Raw genomic sequence first — 22949 nt, 5'->3', positions numbered from 1 at the left:
ACAATGATTTTTTTTTTTTTAATTTTTTTAAAGAAAGCTTCAGAAACAACACAAGGAAAATGGCCGCCCAAAATAATGAAACGTCATTCACTGGGTGCCTTCAAAGGTTGCATGGTGTCAAGCAATAGTGGGCGGTATTTCCAACCTCTGTTTTCTTTTCTGCCAAATGAGACAGGAAATACAATGTCTCCCACAATAAGCATCTGCACAATGAAGGAACGATAGACCATAAAAGCAGACTAGAATTCTACAGAGAACATTTCCAGGCCTGCTACCAAAACCCAGCAAATTTCAGTGTGGAATTATCTTCCTTGAAGCCAGTCATTTGACCTGAACTGATAGCAGGGTGGGAGAGAACACCTGCCAACGAGGTCACCTCGCCAGCCAGGTCGGGGACCTCTCCCCAGCCTCCTGACAAGCCTCTGGGTGATGGACACAGCTCGGCCAGCTCACAAAGCCATTCACTGCAACTCTTAACAGCTCTCCTTGTTACAAAGCCTTTCATTAAAATAAAATCAGCCTCTTGATGATTTCTACCCACTGATCTGAGTTCCACCTTCTTGCGGTTACAGAAGTCTATTCCCTCTTTCAGACAGTCTCTTTCCATGGCAAAGGGCTCTCAGTACTTCTCTCTCGGGTTAAACATCTCTAACCACTTCCACCGTTTCTCCCACAACATGGCTCCCGCGCAGCCCACCATCCTTGTAGATTTCCTCTGAAGTCCCTGCAAAAACAGCGAACATTCACAGAGAGCTTACTGTACGCTCAGCAGTAATCGAAGTGGTTTCCACATAGGAATTCATTTATTCCTGACAACAACCCTAGGAGGTAGGTGCCATTCTTACCCCCTCTTTTTACAGATAGGAAAACAGTTGTCAGTTGGAGGCACAGAAGGGTTTTTTTGTGGGTTGTTTTTTTTTTTAAGTAGCAGAGTCAGTCCTCAAACCTGAGCAGTCTGGCCCTTAAAAGCTTCCCTATCCTGCCTCTCAGGATGTGGTACTAGAACTGAACACAATACTCCTAATATGCTGTGACCAATCCAAATTGGAAGAGGTGTTTGGTTACTTTTTTTTTTTAAGTTTAATTTATTTCTTTTGAGAGAGACAGAAAGTATGAGCAGGGGAGGGGCAGAGAGAGTGGGAGACAGAAAATCCCAAGCAGGCTCCACACTGCCAGTAGAGAGCGCGATGCGGGGCTCGAACTCACGAACCATGAGATCATGACCTGAGCCGAAAGCAGGAGTGGGACACTTAACTGACTGAGCCACCCAGGCACCCCAGGAGAAGGTTTTCATAGCCTCTAATATGGGTACTATATTTCTAATAATAAGGCCTAAAACTACATGCAGTTTTGTAAATACTGGGTCCAAAAATTGTCCAAGATCCCTCTAACACTAAGCACTGACAAGCCAGCTCTCATTCATCTACTTGGAAAATTTTTAAACACAACACAGAAATGTACATACACTTGGGAAAGGGCAGATGAAAGTGAACACAGGATATTATTTACATGGTTATTTTGCACACATAATCTAAGACAATACTAAAAACAGTCTGGTGAGATGGTATCACCACCCTTTTTACAGATAAGGAGTCAGAGGAATAAGGAGGTAAAGTAACTTGCTCCCGCACCCACAGCTAACATCAGAACCAGACTTCAAGCTAGGTATACGTGACTTCAAAGCCCATGCCTTTTCCACATTGCACTTTATGACTCCTACTTCTTGTGCCTTCACCTCCTAATCAAGCTACAGCTCACATGTGAAGAGATGAGTGGATGGGTAAAGATGCATACAGTACTAAAAAAGCTGCTAAGTGCTCTAACAGTCTTGAGTCTGAACAAGAAGTATGAGCTTAAAGACATAAGCGGAGAGGAAATGATTTGAAGTTGCCACACCAAGATGCATTCATGTTAGTGAATCACTCTTTAGATTTTTTCACCCCACTCTTATCTCAAAACCATTATGATTTACAAACTATTGCCAGGTTCACGGAGGAACACAAAAGCATACACTAAATTCTACTTAAGCCAGACACAGAGACATTTCTGGATCACCAAGAATTTTTCACTAAGACAGCTCTGGCATTTTGCATGATGAATTACATCTCTAACCATGACTAATTAATCCCTATGAAAGAATCTATTACCTAACAGGCTCAAAAGACCATAGTACAAATGTTAAGCTACTGTTAACAGCACCTAGTAGGGACACGTACTGTACGGTTGTAGCAAAGTCATAGCCATTGCCTCTAAGCAAGCCTGACACAGGTACATTAAACCGAAGCTAAATAGCTGCAGATCAGTTTTAACTGAATTTGTCAGTTTCCTCTTTGTATACCAGCTTCTCTATTTCCATCTGGCCAGTCAAGTGTTTTGAAAGGAAAATAACTAGTCACCATCACTGACTCCTTCCGTGGAGCAATTTTGCCTTCACTTGGGACTTTATAATAGAGTAATGGAGTCCGGACAGGGGGAAAGCACACAAAAGTCGCTACGACTCTTAAAAAAGACAAAAGTAAGATCAAGTAAAAGAAAAAGTGCACCTATGAAAATAAGGTTAGTCACCCAAAGGTAACCCATCACTCAAGAGAAACAATAACCTTCAATCAAAAACAAATGAGAGGATGCAAAAAAGAACCACAAATCAAAAACACTAATGTTTGGAACATATCAGAAGTTTTTACTCTTTTCTTCATATATGTCAACTATGAGGCATTTACAACTTTCAAGCTCTTTGACCTTGGGCAGGTCACCTAACTTCTGGGGGTTTCTTCCCTCATCAAACAGACAAGATAGCAAGAGTACCTGCCTCGCCGGGTGGATGTGATTGGTAAAGTATGGGAACATGCTTGGCAAAATAAAAAGTGCCATTGATGTGTGGGCCGAGACATTATTAGGAACCAAATACATTGTCTGTAAATCACAACACTGTTAGCCCAAAGCCTCCCCCATTCAAAAGTTGCTGAAGATATTTATTCACAAACTGAGGTCAGACCTTTTCTTTATATTCTTATGGTGCCTGGCACATTACAAGGGCTCAGGAAAAGCTAAATAATGAGCAGCAGGAGCAGGCAGGATCTGAAGGGGTCAGGGAGGGCAGTTCCTAGCTGTAAGAAACAACTGCTACTAAATTATCTCCTGCAAAGAAAGGCCTGTTCAAAAATCTCTAGGAAAAGATGAATAATAGTTACAGCGACCCTATTAGTTCATTTGGTCATTCAACGAATAATGATTAAACACCTACTACTTGGCAGGTGAATAAAACTGATCCCTCCTTCAGGAAGCTCATGCCCTAGCAGGAGAAGAGGGCGATCCAAGAGGAATACAGCATACACACAGCCCGGGAAGCAGCAGCTATGGAAAACACAGAGGCACGGCAGAAGGAGGCCAGAGAACCGCTCAGAGACGGCATTTGAATATCTGGCGAAGCAGATTCCAGAGAGAACGGAAGGTGCACAGGCCCTGAAGCAGGGAACGTCTGGCCTGTTCCAGGGACAAGGAATGGCAGGCAAGTCCATGTGGCTTCAGAGAAGCAAGGAAGGGGACAGTGACAGACATGAGATCAGGTAAGAAGCCGGGAGCCAGATCAGGGACAGTTCTGTAGACTCTTACTCTAAAAGTGTTCTTTGATGCCACCTGGGAATTAGCACCCAAACAAAGGAGGACAGCTTTTGGGGTGCCTGCCTCATTCAGTTGACTTAAGAGCATGTGGCTCTTGATCTCAGGGTCATGAACGAGCCCAATGTTGGGCGTAGAGATTACTAAAAAAAAATAAAACAAAAAAAATGAGGGGCACCTGGGTGGCTCAGTTGGTTAAGCATCTGACTTCAGCTCAGGTCATGATCTCACCATCAGTGAGTTCGAGCCCTGCATCGGGCTCTGTGCTGACAGCTCAGAGCCTAGAGGCTGCTTCAGATTCCGCGTATTATTCTCTCTCTGTCCCTCCCCCATTCACACTCTGTCTCTGTCTCTCAAAAATGAATAAATGTTAAATAAAAATTTTTTAAAAATGGTAACTTTCAACCGGTATTTTTTCTTTTTTTTTTTTTCCTGAGCAAGAAAGAGCTTGTGCGTGCACATGCGTGGAGTGGAGGGGCAGAGAGAGAAACTCTTAAGCAGACTCCATGTCTAACACAGAGCCTCACAAGCCGTGAGATCATGATCTGAGCTAGAATCAAGAGCCAGACTTAATCAAATGAGTCACCCAGGTACCCCTCAACCAGTATTTAATAGTGAATATTGAATGGCAAATATTCAATAATATTTCAAGTTTCATTTTACTTCTATCCAACCTCTTCCAAAAAAGACCAGAGATCGTTTTTACAAGAATCTAGATAAAACAAATGAGAAGGCAGAATAAATTAAGGAAATACAGGACAAAACAGTGCCATATAAATGTAGAACACAGGTATGCAGGTCATACCTGAACAAACACAGTTGATATGAAATCAGCCCTCAATCTAACTCTGAGGTTCCTAGCTATGCACAAAGCGAAATGTAGCTAGTTAAATAATTCTCATTATCAAAAATATAGATTCCAGTTCCTTTGCTGAGGAAGCAAACTTTAAGCTAGTCCTAAATTCTAAAAGAAATCTTTCACTTAAAACAACAAGGAAGAGGGGCACCTGGGTGGATCAGTTGGTTAAGCATCTGACTCTTAATATCGGCTCAGGTCATGATCTCACGGTTCATGAGATCAACCCCCACTTCAGGCTCTGTACTGACAGTGCAAAGCCTGCTTGGTATTCTCTGTCTCCCTCTTTCTGTTATTTCTCTCTCTCAAAATAAGTAGATAAAAACTTAAAAAAAAAAAAAAGCAACAAGGAATACAATATACAATAAGTGAACAATGTCTTCAACCACATTGTAAAGACAATAAATTTTTATATGGTCATTTCTTCTAAATTCCTTCAAGAACAGAACATTAAAACACAACTCAGACCTAGAGATTGTGACTATGAACACAGTCCAAACATGAAGATTTCCAATGATCCATTTTAATCTGAGGATAGAATCTGGGAAATTTACAGGATGAAATGGATCAAACCATGTTTCATTAATCTCCTCCTCTCAGAAAGCCCTTTGATAGTGCAAACTGACCAGAGAGCAGTTCTTTGAAGAGCATCAACAGTACAAGTATTTGGTATTAGAGGGTTAGTAGGGGGCTATGAAATATTATAAGCCACAAAAGCAAGTAGAAAGGTTGACAACCAATTGTGAAAAATTAATGGCCTGCCCAGGACTCTAGCCTGAGCCTCAAGACCACCTATAGGTGATAACAGACTATCACTCTGGAAGCCTTTTAGGGAATTTTAACAAAGTAATAAAAGAGTCCCCAGAGTGACAGCTATTAAAGACTGAATTGAGACATACCCCCTACCACTACCAAATTTATATTGAAGCACTAACCCCCAATGTGACTCTTTGGAGATTAGGGTGTCTAAGGGAGGTCATATGGATGGGGCCTTAATGAGATAGCCAACCCTGATTGGTAGCTCTTCCACCTGACTTCTAGTCTCCCAAACTCTGAGAAAATAAATTTCTGTTGAAGCCACTCAGTCTGTGTTTTGTTGTGGCAGCTGGAGCAGACTTATACACCACCGTATACAACACAGGCAGTGTTATTTTGGTTGGCTAAAATCTCAAGGCAGATGTTATCGGTCATACTCCTTAGCCACAGCAACACAGATTCTCAGCAAATCCTCAAGAATTAACTGCGTAATACAGCCTCAGATAATTAATTAACCTGCTATAAGCAATATTTAACATAATACACCCAAATTCTGGCGACCCCTGCAGAATAATTAGCATTAAATCTTGCTATCTGAAAAACAGTTAATATGCTTACGTGTTTACTAAGGGCATTCCTTGTTGGTGTCCAGTGACCTCTCCTCCAGGAATAATGAAAATTAACAAAACAATTGATGTAAATCCCTTCAAACAACTCAGAAAAACTAATCACAAGGTCCCACATATCCAAAAAAAATCACTTATCAGGAAACTATAGCTGTTCAAAGAACAATCTATAGGAGGAATCAAATCTCTGAGATACCCTTCCTGGGAAATACTCAGAGAAGGCCTCTTAGAGAAACCAGAGGTCTCTGAGCCCCTGTACTTTTTACTGATCAGGCACCTGAACCCCTCAACCAGTACCCCTTCACTCCTGTCAGGACAATTCTAATAGATTTTTTTTTTTTAATCACATAATGGAAACATCACCAGACAAGGGGTCTCTTTATTTTAAAATAGAACAACCCACTGTCACAAGGCAAAAAATGAGTATTTTTAAAACCAAATACACAAGGATTAACTAGTTTCAGACCCTCACTCCAACTAGGAAAAAGAAAACTATTAGCTTATTGAGCCTTCTAGAATATTCCTTTTGGTTACTGATCCCAAGACAGGGGGGAAAAAAAAAGCCTAGAGCAGACATTCTTGAATCCTATTTTCTTTCCCAAACTGCTTTTAAACAAAAACATTTAGGTTGCACTAAAGTGTGAGAGTAAGATTTTCTTTTCCTTTAAAGCATGAAACAGCCAACCCAAGAAATGCCTGACATAAGATGTCAGCCGGGGAACTAAAGACAGTTCTACATATGAGTCGAGTATAAGTCCAAACTAAAGAGGAGGAGAAGAGATCAAGAATATAAACACTAACTACTTGAGAAGTGGTCTTCAAAGCCTATTCTACTAAGCAGAGCACTTTGTATATGATGAATCATCTATAAATGCTTCCAATAAATTACAAAAAAAGAGAGACACCCTCATAATTCTGAGTTTGCATGGGAAAAAAATCACACATTAAATGTTTGAGATGTGTATCACTATATAATCACATAAGATATGGCTTCATTCAAAGCATAAGTGAATCTACATTACACTTTTTAATCCGATTTTATTATACTCAATTATACACTGCGACGGCTTGTTTCTTAATTATGTCTTATTAGATCCCACAAAATACAAGATAATCCCATCCCAACTGATAGCAATTCATGATGACAAGTCCCTCTGAAAAACTTTTCTGATGCATAAAAACAACATCCCTTAATTCACTACAAAGATTCATTTAATATCAAGTGACAGCAAACAATTTCTGCTTTAAAGTCAATTGAAAATTCACTGGTGTCTTGCTTCAGACAGCACTTAGGGCCAATTACTACACCCAACACATGCAGTTTTTCAATATTTCAATTAACTCGGTTATACAAATTACTTCTGGGGACCAAAAGCTCTAAATCTTATAACCAACAGAGAAGGCCATTATCTAAAATTAAATAAAATCAGCCTCACTAAAGCATAAAACTGAGTCCAGGATTGACAGAGTCCATTTAAAATCCACCCCCTACCCTCACTTAACCAACATACCTCTTTTCTCACTTCAGCTTAAAGTTCCACGCCCTCCCAACAGGCTTCTCCACAGAGATCTTATTTTTCACCCCCCAGTGGAATGTTTCTGTCACTATAACACATTACAGCATTTGGTCACTTTGAGGGTGTAGGCTACTTCCTAATGTGGAGATTCTGGCCAGTTCCTCAGCAATCACATTTTAGAAGATAAAAGTAAGTGTTGCATGGTACTAGGTGATCTCAAAAATTCCAGATTACACCAACTGAAGCAGGTTTCTTAACTACAGGCATCCAGGAGACGTTAACATGTTATGTGCAAGGGAGGGAGGGCAGAAGCTGGGTGGACTAGACATGAAGAGTATGTAGTATTTCTTAGATTTGTCCACAGACCCTTGTAATGTCCCTCCCTTCCTCTCCCCAGTACATACCTATAAACACACCCACACATTTTCATGGAAATTTTCAAACACGTACAAAAATCAAGAAAGACTCCTCAAATAACCCAGCTTCAACAACTGGCAACACATCCCAATTCTGTTACACCTTAACTTCAACCTCACCCCCCTCATTGTTTTGAAGCAAATACTAGACATGGTATTTTTACTGGTATGTATTTCAGTATGTATCTCTCAAAATTAAAAGACAATATTCTTAATTCCAGTAGAATTTACATAGTGTTATATTGGTTTCCGGTGTATAATATAGTGATTCCACAAGTCTATACATCACTCCGTGCTCATGACAATAAATGTACTCTTAATCCCCTTCACCTAGTTCACCCATCCTCCCACTCACCTCCTCTGTGGCAACTTACCAGTTTGTTCTCCATGGTTAGAAGTCTGTGGAGTATTTTTGTCTGTCTTTTTCTGTGCTCAATCGTTCTGTTACTTAAATTAAGAACATTTTTGTAAACATAGCAAAGATACTACTGTCTCAGCTTCAAAAAGTTAATGCTAAATTACATCTAAATTATGTCCTAAAGGCTACCCAAACTCCAACTTGCATTCAAAACACCTGCTGATCTTGTTAAGCTGGAGGGTCTGCCCAGGTGTGTAGGTGGTAACTAAGAGTCTTTTTTTTTTTTTTTTTTTGAGATTCTGACTTTCTAAAAAGCACTCAAATGCTATTTTTTGGGTATAAGATGACATCTCCCATAATACTTAGCACAATGACAGGCACCAAATTTTAAACGGAAAGACACTCTTTGACCTATGTGCTACTTTATTTTTTGCAAGGGCTTTATAAAAACTTTTAAAACAATAAACGTCAAAAAAGTTTCTCCGAAGGAACTTAGAACACTAAGTTTGCCTACCATGTCAAATGGTACACAAGAAGCTTCCTATTAAAGGGTAGTTCCCATGCTTTTCAAGGCAAAATTTCCAACACATCAAGGACTGGCTACTAAAAAGACCAGAACTCATTTCATGGTTTGAAAAGCAATTAAAAATGTAAGCAGCAGAGTAGATGATGATAGGGAACAGCCCACCATTGCAAACTGAAAAAACTCAAGCACAGATTGCAAACCTCCAAATGCAAGCAAAAACAAAAAGCAAAACAAAACCACCAACAACAAAAATAATCTAAAGGCTATGCCACCCAAAGAAAACCAATTACCAGTGAGAGCTCAGGCTACGGTGAATACTATCACAGGTATTAAACCAAACAAAAAAAATGTACGTAAACAGATGCAAAATAGTTCCAAAGCATTTCTAGGAGTCCTGAAGGGAAAGTTCCTGGAAAAATATTATATGAAGTGAAAGTTTTTAGTTGCTTAATTAAACACTCAGCAAAATATTACAAAATCAGAGAGGTCATTAGGGCTGAGATATGCATTTCACTCTGCTGCTGTACCTTCAGACAGCACATCTGATTACTATTCTTCCTCTCTGGGCATACACAGCTAATGAAATCAGACCAATGAAAATCAACCTTTAGGGATATTTTTCAAAATATGAAGCCCCGATGGTATTCCACTTCTGGTCGAGATGAAATAACAGGGAATAAATTTACCTGAGCATGTGAAAGTAACAACCACCAGCACCAAAAGAACCTGATTTTGAAATCTTAAACCTGAAGGCAGTTGGAGTTTGCAGGGCTGGTGACAGAGAGGAAAGAGAACTGCACAGAGCACTCTGCAGACCTGGAGAAGGGCTCCCTTACAAAGCTTCTGCTATCATCAGCGCATGCATAAAAAGAAACAACCCAAGGCCAGGAAAAGAACCACCAGTAAAGATTAGTGGACACAAGTATCTGAAATCACACACAGAGTGAAAAATCTCATGATTCACAGAGTACTGGATGTTGTATTCAAAAGGATTTTGCCACAGCAGTAACACAAAACTGGTGCTACACCAAATGTTGCTCTGCTCCGAATGAGCACAACTTAAAATAAGACCTGAAAGGACCACAGTTTCCAAGTAACTTAACCACGTCCCAGAACAAAACTCGGGAATTTTTACAGGAAAACAAAGACATCCACTACCAGTACCCAAAAAGGTAAAAATCACAGTATGTAGTATCCAAAAGGTATGTAAGAATGTATTCAAAGGGGGGACAAGTAGTAATCAACTGAAACTAACCCAAAAATGTCACAGATGACAAAATGAATAAAGAACATTAAAATTGTTACACCTGTATTCCATAGAAGCTATAGGAAAGACTGAACATGTAAAGAAAGCTATTAGTGATTTTTTTCTTAAAAAACCCAAATCAAACTTCTAGAGCTCATAACTACAATCTTATAAAAATTACATCACAAAGGATTAACAACAGATTGGAAATTGCAGAAAAGATGAATGAACTTGAAGACATAAGAACAGAAACTATACAAAACACACACACACACACCAAGAAAAAAAAAAAGACTGGGTGTGTAAACACAGAAGTGGCCTAAAGTACTAAGATAAATCTGACCAATATATATGTAAAACTTACACATTGAAATCCATTTAAAAACTGCTGAGAGAGGGGTGCCTGGGTGGCTTAGTCGGTTAAGCGTCCGACTTTCGCTTAGGTCATGATCTCACGGTTCGTGGGTTTGAGCCCCGCCTCGGGCTCTGTGCTGACTGCCAGCTCAGAGCCTGGAGCCTGTTTCAGTCTGTGACTCCCTCTCTCTCTGACCCTCCCCTGCTCACACTGTCTCTCTCTCTCTCTCTCTCCTAGAAATAAATAAAAACATTAAAAAATTTAAAAAAAAATAAATTGTTTAAAAACTGCTGAGAGAAATTAACTAAATGAAGAGATCTACCTGTTCAGAGATAAGACCACTCAGTATGGCTAAGATGTCAATTCTCCCATATTAATCTGTACATTCAATGCAATCCCATCCCAAATCCCAGCATGTTTTTATTGTAGAAATTGACTAGCTAATTCAAAAATTGATATGGAAAAAAATAAAATTCATACAGAAATGCAAAGGACCTAGAATAGCAGCAAAAACTTTTATTAAAAATTAGAATACAGTTGGAGAACATACACTGTCTACATGACTTATAAAAGCAACAATCAAGGCTTTGTAGGGACACCTGGGTGACTCAGTTTGTTAAGCAGCTGACTCCTGATTTTAGCTCAGGTCACGATCCCAGGGACATGGGATCAAGCCCGACATCAAGCTCTGCACTGAGTGTGAAGCCTACTTAAGATTCTCTCTCCCCTCCCCTCCCCTCCCACTCCCTCCCTCCCTCCCTCTCTCTCTCTTCCCCCTGCTCGTACTCTCTCTCTTTAAAAAAAAAAGACTGTGTGGCTGCTGTGTAGTAATGTTATTAAGATAAACAGCTGAATGACTAGAGAATCAAGAAATAGACCCATGCTGGTCAAATGATTTTTGACAGAGGTTCAAAAGAAATTCAGTGAAGAAAGCATAATCTTTTAAACAAATGATGCTGGAATAACAGGATACCCTCACACAAAATATGAACTGGAAAGAAATGGACAAGGATGCTCAAAATGTTCGCCTCTATGTTGATGTGGGTAGTGGTTACACAAGTTAAAATTCATCAAGCTGCAGACTTAATATACATACTCTATGTATGTATACCTCAAAAAGGGAGACAAAGTGAGCATACAAGTCATCATATGGAGTAAGATCCTATATTTATTTAAAAAATTATTTCTATCTATACATCCAACATTTCACACACTCACACACACAGAGGCAGAGGGATGTCTGCAATTAGGTACTGCTTATATCAACGATGGTTAATAATTTACAAACAATAGGGGCACCTGGGTGGCTTAGTCGGTAAAGCGTCCGACTTTCGCTTAGGTCATGATCTCGCGGTTTGTGGGTTTGAGCCCCGCATCAGGCTCTGTGCTGACTGCCAGCTCAGAGCCTGGAGCCTGTTTCAGTCTGTGACTCCCTCTCTCTCTGACCCTCCCCTGCTCATGCTGTCTCTCTCTCTCCTAAAAATAAATAAAACATTAAAAAAAATTTTTTTTAAATAATTTACAAACAATAAAGTTTGGAATAATTTTCATCGTCCATCATTCTGCATTTCCATTGTTTGAATTCTTTGTAATGAATGTGCATTATTTTTATAACGATTTTTAAAAACTGGAAGCAAATTTCTTAATAGTTTTTAATTCTGGGTAAAGAGAATATGAGAGTTTATATTTTTCTTCTCTGTGATTTTCTATATTTTTTAATTCCCCTGCTTAAAACTGTATAATTACAAGGGCACTTGGGTGGCTCAGTCGGTTGAGCATCGCACTTCGGCTCAGGGCATGATCTCGCTGTTCGTGGGTTCAGACCCTGCATTGGGCTCTGGGCTGACAGCTCAGAGCCTGAAGCCTGCTTCGGATTCTGTCTCCCTCTCTTTCTGTCTCCACTCGCACTCTGTCTCTCTCAAAAATAAACATTAAATACATTTTTTAACGTATAATTACAAAGACTATATAGCAGTACGAAAAAATTTTGTTATGCTAAAAAAAAAATTAAGTTTACTATAATCACAAGTGTTAAACCTCTGAATGTACCTAGACAGGATCCATGCAAAAACCTTAAAAAGAAAATGGGTAATGTTTGGGAAATTAGATTGTTGGATTTTTTTATGACTTTTTTTTAATCAGCTTTTGTGATACAATTTTTATAAAGGAAAATGGGGAAAGCTGCAATGACAAGTGTGCACAGGAAGAGAATAAAAGGCACGGAATGTTGAAGATCCCACATGTGTCCAACAGTGGAGAAAAAAGATCACCTTTTCAACAAATGGTACTGGAACTGAACATCTACATGCAAAAAAAAAAAAAAAAAAGACGTAGACACAGATTTTATAGCCTTCACAAAAATTAACTCATTCCAGATAACAGTCCTAAATATAAGACAAAATATAAAACTCCAAGAAGTTAATATTGGAGAAAATTTAGATGATCTTGGATACAGCACAGACTTTTTATGGTTTATTTGAGAGAAGACATGTATGTGTACATGTGCACACAGGGGAGAGGCAAAGAGAAAGAGAGACAGAGAGAGAGAGACAGAGAATCCGAAACAGGATCACAGTGTCGACACGAATCCCAAAGCCGGGCTCAATCTCACAAGCCGTGAGATCATGACCTGAGCGGAAGCCAAGTGTCAAATGCTTAGCCAACTGAGCCACCCAGGTGACCCAGCACGGACTTTTTAGATACAACACCAAAGACATGACCCACAACAGAAGTCACTGATGAGCTGCACTTGAAGAAAATTATAAATTTCTGCTCTGGGAAAGACTCTGTCAAGAGAATGACAAGCCACAGACCGGGAAAAATATTTGCAAAACACATATTATCCACATAGATCCAACTACAACATGCAACTAAATAACAGGGAGACAAATACTCCCCTCTTACTCACAACAGAGTTAATAAAGACAGCCATCAAAGACATCCAGTTCCTGGCCGGGGCCTGGAAAACAGGTACGCTACTATACCCCTTGTGGGGGTCTGAATGACCATCTTCCCAGAGGACATTTTGACTCTGTCAAAATACAAAATGTGCATATACTCAGATGCAGCTAATCCACCGAGGCTGCCATGATTTTACACCATGGGTATGCTCCCAGAGGTACGTGAAGGCTCACTGCAATGCATTCTTAACAGAAGACAAAAAAAAAAAAAAAAAAAAAAAAACTTAAGAGTTACAAAACAGGTGGGAAAGGGACCATCAATTAAATAGATTATGGTGTGCCATGTGACAGAATGCTACATCGCCACTTAAAAGATTNGTCAAAATACAAAATGTGCATATACTCAGATGCAGCTAATCCACCGAGGCTGCCATGATTTTACACCATGGGTATGCTCCCAGAGGTACGTGAAGGAAAAAAAAAAAAAAAAAAAAAAAAAAAAAAAAAAAAAAAAAAAAAAAAAAAACACTTAAGAGTTACAAAACAGGTGGGAAAGGGACCATCAATTAAATAGATTATGGTGTGCCATGTGACAGAATGCTACATCGCCACTTAAAAGATTGAATAGATCAATATGTCTTTTAGAAGAGACCTCCAAAATCGGGGAAAAACGAGCCAACGAACAAAGGTTCAAACATATACAGAGTATGGTCCCATTTGTTTTAAGAATATATAATACAGGGGCACCTGGATGGCTCAGTTGGTTAAGCATCCGACTTCGGCTCAGGTCATGGTCTCACAGTTCGTAGGTTCAGGCCCCGCGTCGGGGTCTGTGCTGACAGCTAGCTCAGAGCCTGGAGCTTGTTTCAGATTCTGTGTCTCCCTCTCTCTCTGACCTTCCCCTGTTCATGCTGTCTCTCTCTCTCTCAGAAATAAATAAAAACATTTAAAAAAAGAATATATAATAATTTTAATGACTATTCCTTTAAATACATAGAACTTCATAAACAATACTATATATTAAATATTAAAGAATAGGGGCACCTGGGTGGCTCAGATGGGTAAGTGTCCAACTCCTGGTTTCGGCTCAGGTCATGATCTCATGGTTCATGAGATCAAGCCCTGCACTGGGCTCTGTACTGTCTCAGAGCCCGCTTGGAATTCTCTCTTGCTCTCCCTGTCTCTCTGCCCCTCCCCCACTCACAAGGGCACGCATGCACGTTCTGTCTCTCTCTGTATCTCTCACTCTCTCAAAATAAATGAACATCAAAAAAAGAAAAATATTAAAGAATATATATTCTTGTTTAAAGATCATACGTTCACACATACTCGAATGTAGTTTCTATTTTCCTCAAGGAACCAAATGACACTTAACAGAAGTATTCATTTCAGGAAAGAGATGAATGCGGAGAAAAGTCTTCGGTTTTTATTTTGTTCCTCTTGAAATATTTGAATTTTCTAAATATGTAACTAAATTGTTAAAATTATACATGTGCTTTCAGAAAATCATTTCTTTTTTCATGGCAAAAGGGGTTATCTAGACAAAGCTCACAGGCTTTTCAATTTGCTGGTTTATAAACTTTCTGTCCCTAACCTAATAAACATTTTCTATTTTATATCTGTTTATATTTCATATGTTTCATATGCACATGGAAGCGTACATATATTTAAACCTAGCTTCTGTGGCTGACTCCTAAATTATCAATAATTGCAAACTTAATTCAGCTACATAAGGTTTCTTGTTTACAGAGAGAACATTCTGACAATTGGAATGAAACATTCACGCCAAACCGGAGAGGATGTTTCCAACAGAAAATTAACATCATATCCCGGCTGCTCTCTGGTAAACATTACCATCAAGTTTCTCACCAGAGAAGCTTCAGACCCTGAAAAGGAGGAAATGAACATCTGAGTGTGTTCTCTATGCCAAACTGTGTCAGGCACTTTTATGCATTCTAACTTTCCCCCAAACCATAGATCATACTACTATCTCATTTTGCAAATGAGGACTAAGACACAGTGGTCTGAAGTAACTGGTCCAAAGTTACAGTTTCTGCTAACTATACCTCAACTCCCACCAAGCCTGTGACCACACCAACCGACTGTAAGTAGTGGCTTGAAAAAACCCCATCACCCAACATTACACATATCTGCCTCAAAGCCTTCAGGAAATCCCAATGTTAAAAATGACACATGAGGTTGGAAACTAAGACATGGGTTCCAAGATGTTAATTCTTCATTTCTGGCAGAAAAAAAGGGGTGGGGGAGGAGAATTATTTGCCCCTTATTTCCACATACGCTGTTGGATGTGGGAGGACTTCGAGAAAAAAAGTGTTTAGTCTCCAGAGAGCCAAGCAGTGATTTTTAAATAGAACTTCATGGCTAGTGCCAAGATGCCCCAGGATACAGAAAGAGCTGGAAACCCTAAAAACCGAAATGATGAAGAGAGGAGGTGTTACTGCAAACAGCACTAACCGCCTAACACAACTTCCAGGACTCTGCTCCGAACAGAGTGACCGACACGTTCCCTTCTGCCACAAACTGTGCCGTGGACCTCAAAGCTGTTTGTTCAAAGCTCTGATCAAAGCCCAGACCCCTTCAACAAAGCTTGCTTTGAATTATATATGGGGCTGACCAAAACACTCTCTGAGGAGGAAGGGAATTTAACAGGTGTCTACAATAAAGGATTTCCTAAGTTTTTGAAATTCCAACTTCTGTGAAGACATGAAAGTTGATGAAGCCGTGGGCCTTCAACTGCCTTCAAACCTCCTTGACATCTGTAACCAGAGTCTGTCTACAGAAGCTCCGCTCTGAGGTTTCAATAAGGTCACCTCAAGTCACAGCCAAAGTTTGTCTTCCCAATTAAATGGTCTATTAAAGGCCAACTTATAAAGAGAAGTGAGTCAACATTTAATTGGGCAGCAAATCACCTAACAGTAAGTGGTAGACACATTTCCCAATTAAAAATCTGACAAGAACTCACAAAAATAAAATAGCATCTCCAAAATGCTTATTTCCCATATAGAAAGGCTGCCTGCTCTGACTCCACACCAAACAAAAGGTTGGGGGGAGGGAAGAGGGAAATCAATAAAAAAGTAGGAAACAGCTGTGTGTGCACGCACATGTGTAAAACTGTCCAAATTTACATCAGCAGGTAATCACGACTCTGTCCACCCAATTAGTATCATTTTAAAGGGCCAGTGGCAAGACTTTAAGCCAAAAGCCGCAGTTAGGAGTGGCCTCTGACAGACTAAGTCCCAAGCACTGGCTGTCTCCTCATCAAAGCCCCACTTTCCAGCCTGAGGGCCCAGCAATACCCGGCAAGTCCACCCTTTGAGACATCTGATTGACCTGAAATCTTTTTATTCAATACTTTTTTTAAAAGGCTAAGAATTTCATTTGTGAGTCTCATGGTACTTAATTAACCATCTACCAAATATAACATTTTCATTACAACTACATGATACTTCTTGAAGCTGTTTTGTTTTTTAAATGCTTTAAAGTGGTGGATGATCACACCAGCATGATAGCTGTTATTCAACTAGCTGGTACCACAGCAGGAAATAGTGATGAGATTTGGCTATTCCCTTTGTCTATATCTATCGTATCTTTAGGTCAAACCCTTACCCACCTGTAGTTTCCTTATGCTGATCCAACTCATGGAAAGAGCATTAAATAAATGTGTTATGCTAATGTACAATAAGATATACAAATGACTTTTTTTTTAGATATTTGAACAAAAGAACTGATGGAGAATTTTTAACATTCAACATTCACTATTCAAAAAAAACTGCTCAGTGAAATAAAAAGAGAAATAAAGATAAATAAAGCTAAACTAATCAAACATTTCAAAAGACTGTCACTGACAAGTCCTTTATTTGGTGACAAAATGACAGGTACAAGGGAACATGAAAGAGAACTGGCATGTATCAAATAGATCTTCGAGGATGCTATAAAATTATAAAAATTTTATAGAATGGGTTCAAGAAAGCTTTGGTCTTTTAAAGAGAATCTGAAAAGAGGTTAAGGAGAAGAGGAGGCGATCAAAGTTTTACCTGAGGAATTAAGAAACATGAATATAGGGGCACCTGGGTGGCTCAGTCAGTTAAGCATCCAACTTCAGCTCAGGTCATGATCTCACCACTCCTGGGTTTGAGCCTAGCCTGGGACTATAAGCTGACAGCTCAGAGCCTGGAGCCTGCTTGGAATTCTTTGTTTCCCTCTCTGCCCCTCCCCCACTCATGCTCTATCTCTCCTTCAAAAATAAAGAAACACTAATAAAAATTTGTTCTAAATCATGAATACAATGTTGCAAGAAGGATAGCACAAAGAATAGAAACATACAAAGCAGCTTCAGAGAGACAGAAGAATTTACTAACAAGAAATACACATTCCAGGCTTTTTGTTTTCCTGTTTTAGCAAGATATAATTGACCTGTAGCACTGCAGTCCTTTAAGATATACAACATGGCTTAATATACTGTATATATTGCAAAATGATCACAATAAGCTTAGTTAACATCCTTCCACCCCACACAGTGACAATTTCTTCTCCTGTAATGAAAACTTTTAAGACCTACTCTCTTAGCAACTATGTTCCTCATTCTATTCTCTGAAGTACTCTCCCCAGTTTCTCCCCACCCAAACACCAAAGTTACTACCATCTTCCTCTCATTAACTGCCACTGTTTACAAATTTACACCGCTGCGTATGTTCAAAAGCACATCAGGGAGGTAACAAGGAGAGAGAGCTAGCAACACTTTCACTTCAACCCCACAACGTTCCTATGACTCAAAGAAATAACGAAATAAAAACATTAACACTCCAGAACCAGCAGTATCCAGTCTTAAATGAGGTTATATGTAACCATGAACTCCAATCCTTACTAAACTTGCCCAGAGGGCGCTGGGTGGACCAGTCAATGAGTGTCCAATTCTTTATTTTGGCTCAGGTCATGATCCCAGGGTCATGGGATCGAGCCCAGGATGGGGCTCCATGCTTAGCATGGAGACTACTTACAATGATGGGTCAGTCATTCTCTCTCTCTCTGCCCCTCTCCCGGGTTCATGCTCTCTCTCTCTCTCTCTCTCAAATAAAAAAAATTTTAAAACTTGCCCAGGATGCTAGGTCTGCACACTCCGTTATATCATGCTAGTTAACAGATGTAATAAAAGTGTCATTCAAGTGATGGGAGCTGGTCAGGATAAGGAAGAAAAATGACAAATATTAAAACCACAAAATCATATTCCATAGCAGCCAGCAGCAGAGTCCCCCTGAAGAACAAAGGAACAGTCAACCAAAGGCAACATGTTCTGAACAAGCGTCAGTAAAAAACAAAAATAAAAACAAAAAAAAAATGTTAGTCTGGTTTTCATGTTTTCATATGCAGGGTATTTAGAGGGAATGCAACTGGCATTTAAGAAAATTGATACACAACAGAAATGGATAAAGCTTACAGAATCCTAAGTACACAGCTGAAATGGCACATTTATATACAGCTGTCCCCCTCCCTAATCCACACTCCACTTCCCATGCCTCCTGGATTCCCATACTTCACCTGTCTCTGTCTCTCCTAGTCTTACGTCACAGTTTTTCACTTCCATGTTACCCCTCAAGTGAACTATACTCTCCAGAACAAGGGCATGTCTGATTCGTCTTTGCAAACTCAGGGCATTCCCTCATTTGTTTAACATGTATTTACTAAGTATGTATTAAGGACCAGGCACCTTACTACAAACTAGCACTAAATGCAGTTTAAATGAATGTTGACAAGGCAGAAAAAAAGGAAGTTCAAAAAAGAGCCCAAATACATGTTACTCTAATTCCACAGGAGAGTAAGAAGGGCCACTACCAACATTCTCACTGTAGTTTTACTATCACGAAACATCTACACCACCTACACTGTACCAGAAAGAAACGTGGGTCCACACTAGACCAGCATTCTTGTATGGCCCGCCAAGTTTATTAAGTATTTCCACACAGAGAAGAATTATCCTCTTAATTAAAAAAATCTTAATTAAAAAGAAAAAAACCCAAACCAAGAAAACTTAGTAATAATGATTTAATGTACGATGATAGGATATTCAAGGCCCTTAAATAACACCCATGAGATGGGTCTTTATCAGTCTATAAGTGGGGACTGTTTTGAAATTCAATCTACGCATACCTTCAAGCCCTTTCGAGCTACAAGGTACTGTTGAGCCTGGATTTTAAAAAATCAACAGGACATTCCAGAAGCCTTCCTAGAACCCAACTAGAAGTTTAACACAGATGGGGGGCGGGAAGGCGGGCGGGAGAGGGGTAAGCAGGAGATGGGGGAGGGGGGCTTTTATTTCATTTTATGAGAAATACCTGAGTTTCAATTCAAAGGTCAACAAGGCAAAAACGTGTTAAATACATTTTATTCAGGTTGTTTTAATCACTCCCTCCCTGCATCATCTTTAATGCTGTTTAAAAGGATTCCCCCACCCTTAATCTAGTTCACATTTAAAAAAAAAAAAAAAAGGAATCCCTAAATGGTCCACTAATCCCACTCTTACCATACATATTCTGGGAAAATAGCAGATAACTCAAAATTTGTTTGGTTTTGTGTTGAAGGACTAGACCGGGCTAGGAAGGCAGAAAAAGATCGAAAACGGACGTGTGCCTTCAAACCCACGGCCCTTCTACCAGCCCACTACAGGCTCTGGTATTTGAAGCTGTAGCCATTCACAGGTGGTTGGAGGTGTCCGAAGTGTGAGAACACAATCTGCAACTCGTGACAGTAGTGCCCAGACTTCAGGGCCTTACACCCAGAAATCCAAGAAACAAGAAGCCTTCCCTAGTGAGCGCGGCTGAAGGCAATCCATAAGTAAACGTTGTATGAGTAAATGAATACACCTGACTTTCTCTACCAAGCCCCCACACAGCGTGCTTTTAGGGCCCGGGGACCCTAATGGAAAGCTCTGGCCCTAATGAAAAGACAGCGAGGCGGGGCTCCTCCCTCTAGCCCAACTCCAGAGAAAAAGAGGGAACTGTGGGGGTCCTTGCGAGGGGCTGGGGGGAGGCCAGGAGGAAAGGGGAGGGGTCGGCAGGGTGGAACCCAGCTAACCCTTCTCCCTTCCAAAGCGGAGGTCGAGCCGCCGCCCGCTGCCCCCTGTCCCCTGACCCTGCCTCCTGCCTCCCTCACCTGATCACAGAGATGAGCAGCCCCGAGGGGTCTTTGCTTTTGCTGACAGTGCTTCTGTATTTCCCAGCAGCTGCTTCTGCCGCCATCTTGGTACCGGGCGGGGAGGGGGAGAACCGGTATGCTAGAACGGCCAAACCGAACGTAAAGTCTGTAATTGACCTCGCTGGACAGTCCACCAATGGAAGAAGAGAAATTCAGAGACGCGAAACTGGATAGTCCAATCGCTGGAATAAGGAGGCGGGACTGAGGTAGCAAGTTTCGAGGCCGCGCACGCGCTCTAAGCATTCTGGGAATTGTAGTTTTTTCCGCGGTTCCTGAGACCTCAGGGAAGCTAAACCAGGGGCAACTTGATGAAGTCTCCCAGGGACTGTCTGATTTGCATTTGTTCTAATCTGGTGGGATTCTTTTTTTTTTTTTTTTCAAATTCCTTGTTTTTAGAATTTTATCAGTTTTTTAATCAAATGTATCTAACGATGTCAATGGGGCGTGTCTTTTACTTGGGCGGTGTTGGGGAGAAGGATGTGTATGAGCAAATTTTTAATTTAAACACAAGTGACTTAAAAATAATTAAAGAGCAAAAATAAGACCCTGAGAGGCTTTTCTTTAGAAAATAAATGCTTATTCTCTAAAAGTACATTCATTTTATGTGTGAGTTCAGTAATCTTCCAATGTCCCTGTATTTCCAGATAATTATTTAAAAACATACCTGGGGCGCCTGGGTGGCTTAGTCGGTTAAGCGTCCGACTTTCGCTTGGGTCATGATCTCGCGGTTCGTGGGTTCGAGCCCCGCGTCGGGCTCTGTGCTGGCTGCCAGCTCAGAGCCTGGAGCCTGTTTCGGTCTGTGACTCCCTCTCTCTGTGACCCTCCCCTGCTCACGCTGTCTCTCTCTCTCTCTCCTAGAAATTAATAAAACATTAAAAAAAATAAATAAATAAAAAATAAAAACATACCTACAAGAGCTCACAAATTGGATACTGACAAAAAGACCAAAAAACAAAATTGACCAAATTGCAGAATTTTTCTTCCCAAGCTAAATAAAATATAGATAGTAATAATGTACATTTGAGCTTTATTAATATTTTAGCTGGTAGGTTTACACTTTTTTAAATATGTATTTATTGGGGGGGGAAGCACAAGCTGGGGGGAGGCAGAGAGAAGGGGACAGAGGATCTGAAGCCAGATCTGTACTGACAACAGTGAGCCAATGTGGGGTGTGAACTCACAACCAGGAGATCATGACCTGAGCTAAAATCCAACGCTCAATGGACTGAGCCACCTAGGTGCCCCGGTTTTTATATTTCTTGCATTTGACTCTATTGGCTTAGTCATTAATTCAGAAGATGAAATAAGCAAAAAACAAAGATTAGTATATGTATGAGAAGTATAAATCAAGGAACAAGAAGAAAAATAAACATGAAGCTAGAGGGAAGGAGATGTTCCGCTTAGTAGCAGTAAAGATTTAAAGAACTTCAGAGCTGAAAACAAAGCAAATTCAGAGGTTCTGGAGTTGTGGAGCAGCAAACACAGAGCACATCAACTACTTTTCTTGAAACAATATAGAGGTATTAAATAAATTGTAGAACATCCATATGAGGATATAACATACAACCACTGGAGGAAAATATATATAGCCACTGGAAATCACAATTTTAATGGCTTTTAATTAAATGAGATTTTTCATGGTATGAGTACAAAAAGTAGGCTATAAAGTTAGATAACTGATGTACAGAGAGGAAACTAATTGGCCCTACTGGCCAAGAAAACTAGGAGAAAACCATGATCATTGCAGTTGATGCAGAAAAAGCTTTTGGCAAAACCCAATACCCTTTCCACAATAAAACACTCAGCAAACTAGAGATAGAAAGGAACTTCTTCAGCATGATAAAGAATATTTATTTTAAAAACACAGCTAGCATCATACACAATGGTGAAAAACTGAAAGCTTCCCAGCTACAATCAGGCACCAGACAAGGATACCCACTTCTATTCAACAAAATACTGGAAATTCTAGCCAAAGCAATTAGGCAAGTAAAAGAATAAAAAGCATCTAAATTGGAAAGGAAGAAGTGAAACTATCTGTATTTGCAGATACTATGATTTTACATGTGGAGATCCTAAATAATTTTTTTAATTTTTTTAATTTTTTTTTATTATTTTTGAGAGTCAGAGAGAGACAGCGCGAGCAGGGGAGGGTCAGAGAGATAGGGAGATACAGAATCCGAAGACAGGCTCCAGGCTCTGAGCTAGCTGTCAGCACAGAGCCCGACACGGGACTCAAACCCGCGAACATGAGATCATGACCTGAACTGAAGTCGGATGTTTAACCAACTGAGCCACCCAGGTGCCCCCTAAAGAATTTTTTTAATGATTAGACCTAATAAATTAATTCAGCAAGGTTGCAGGATGCAATATCAAGACAAATCAGTAGTCTTTTTATACACTAGCAATGAACAATCCAAAAGAAAATTGCCAAAACAATTCTAGTCATAGCATCGAAAAGAATAAAATACTTAAAAATGAATTTAACCAAGGAAGTGAAAGACTTCTATACTGAAAGCTACAAAATATTGCTGAAATAAATCAAAGAAGAACCAAATAATTGAAAGAC

The 22949-nt window shown here is 39.9% G+C and overlaps 1 protein-coding gene across 3 annotated transcripts in view; it reads right to left on the bottom strand.

The window, feature by feature from the left end:
- The window catches only part of EXOC4 (exocyst complex component 4), a 752259-nt gene extending 731815 nt beyond the window's left edge, over positions 1-20444 (bottom strand). For all 3 annotated transcript variants that reach the window (XM_039243428.1, XM_039243437.1, XM_039243444.1), the window contains exon 1: positions 20342-20444. In XM_039243428.1, coding sequence (XP_039099359.1) covers positions 20342-20427 — 86 coding nt within the window. In that variant the 5' untranslated portion in view covers positions 20428-20444. The remainder of the gene's footprint in view (positions 1-20341) is intronic.
- Positions 20445-22949: the final 2505 nt, after the last annotated feature.

This window comes from Hyaena hyaena, unplaced genomic scaffold (genome assembly GCF_003009895.1).
Source record: "Hyaena hyaena isolate Hyena2069 unplaced genomic scaffold, ASM300989v1 scaffold_8, whole genome shotgun sequence".
Lineage (NCBI taxonomy): Eukaryota > Metazoa > Chordata > Mammalia > Carnivora > Hyaenidae > Hyaena > Hyaena hyaena.
The sequence above is the reverse complement of the archived record's forward strand: the minus strand, read 5'-3'. Positions and strand labels throughout refer to the sequence as shown.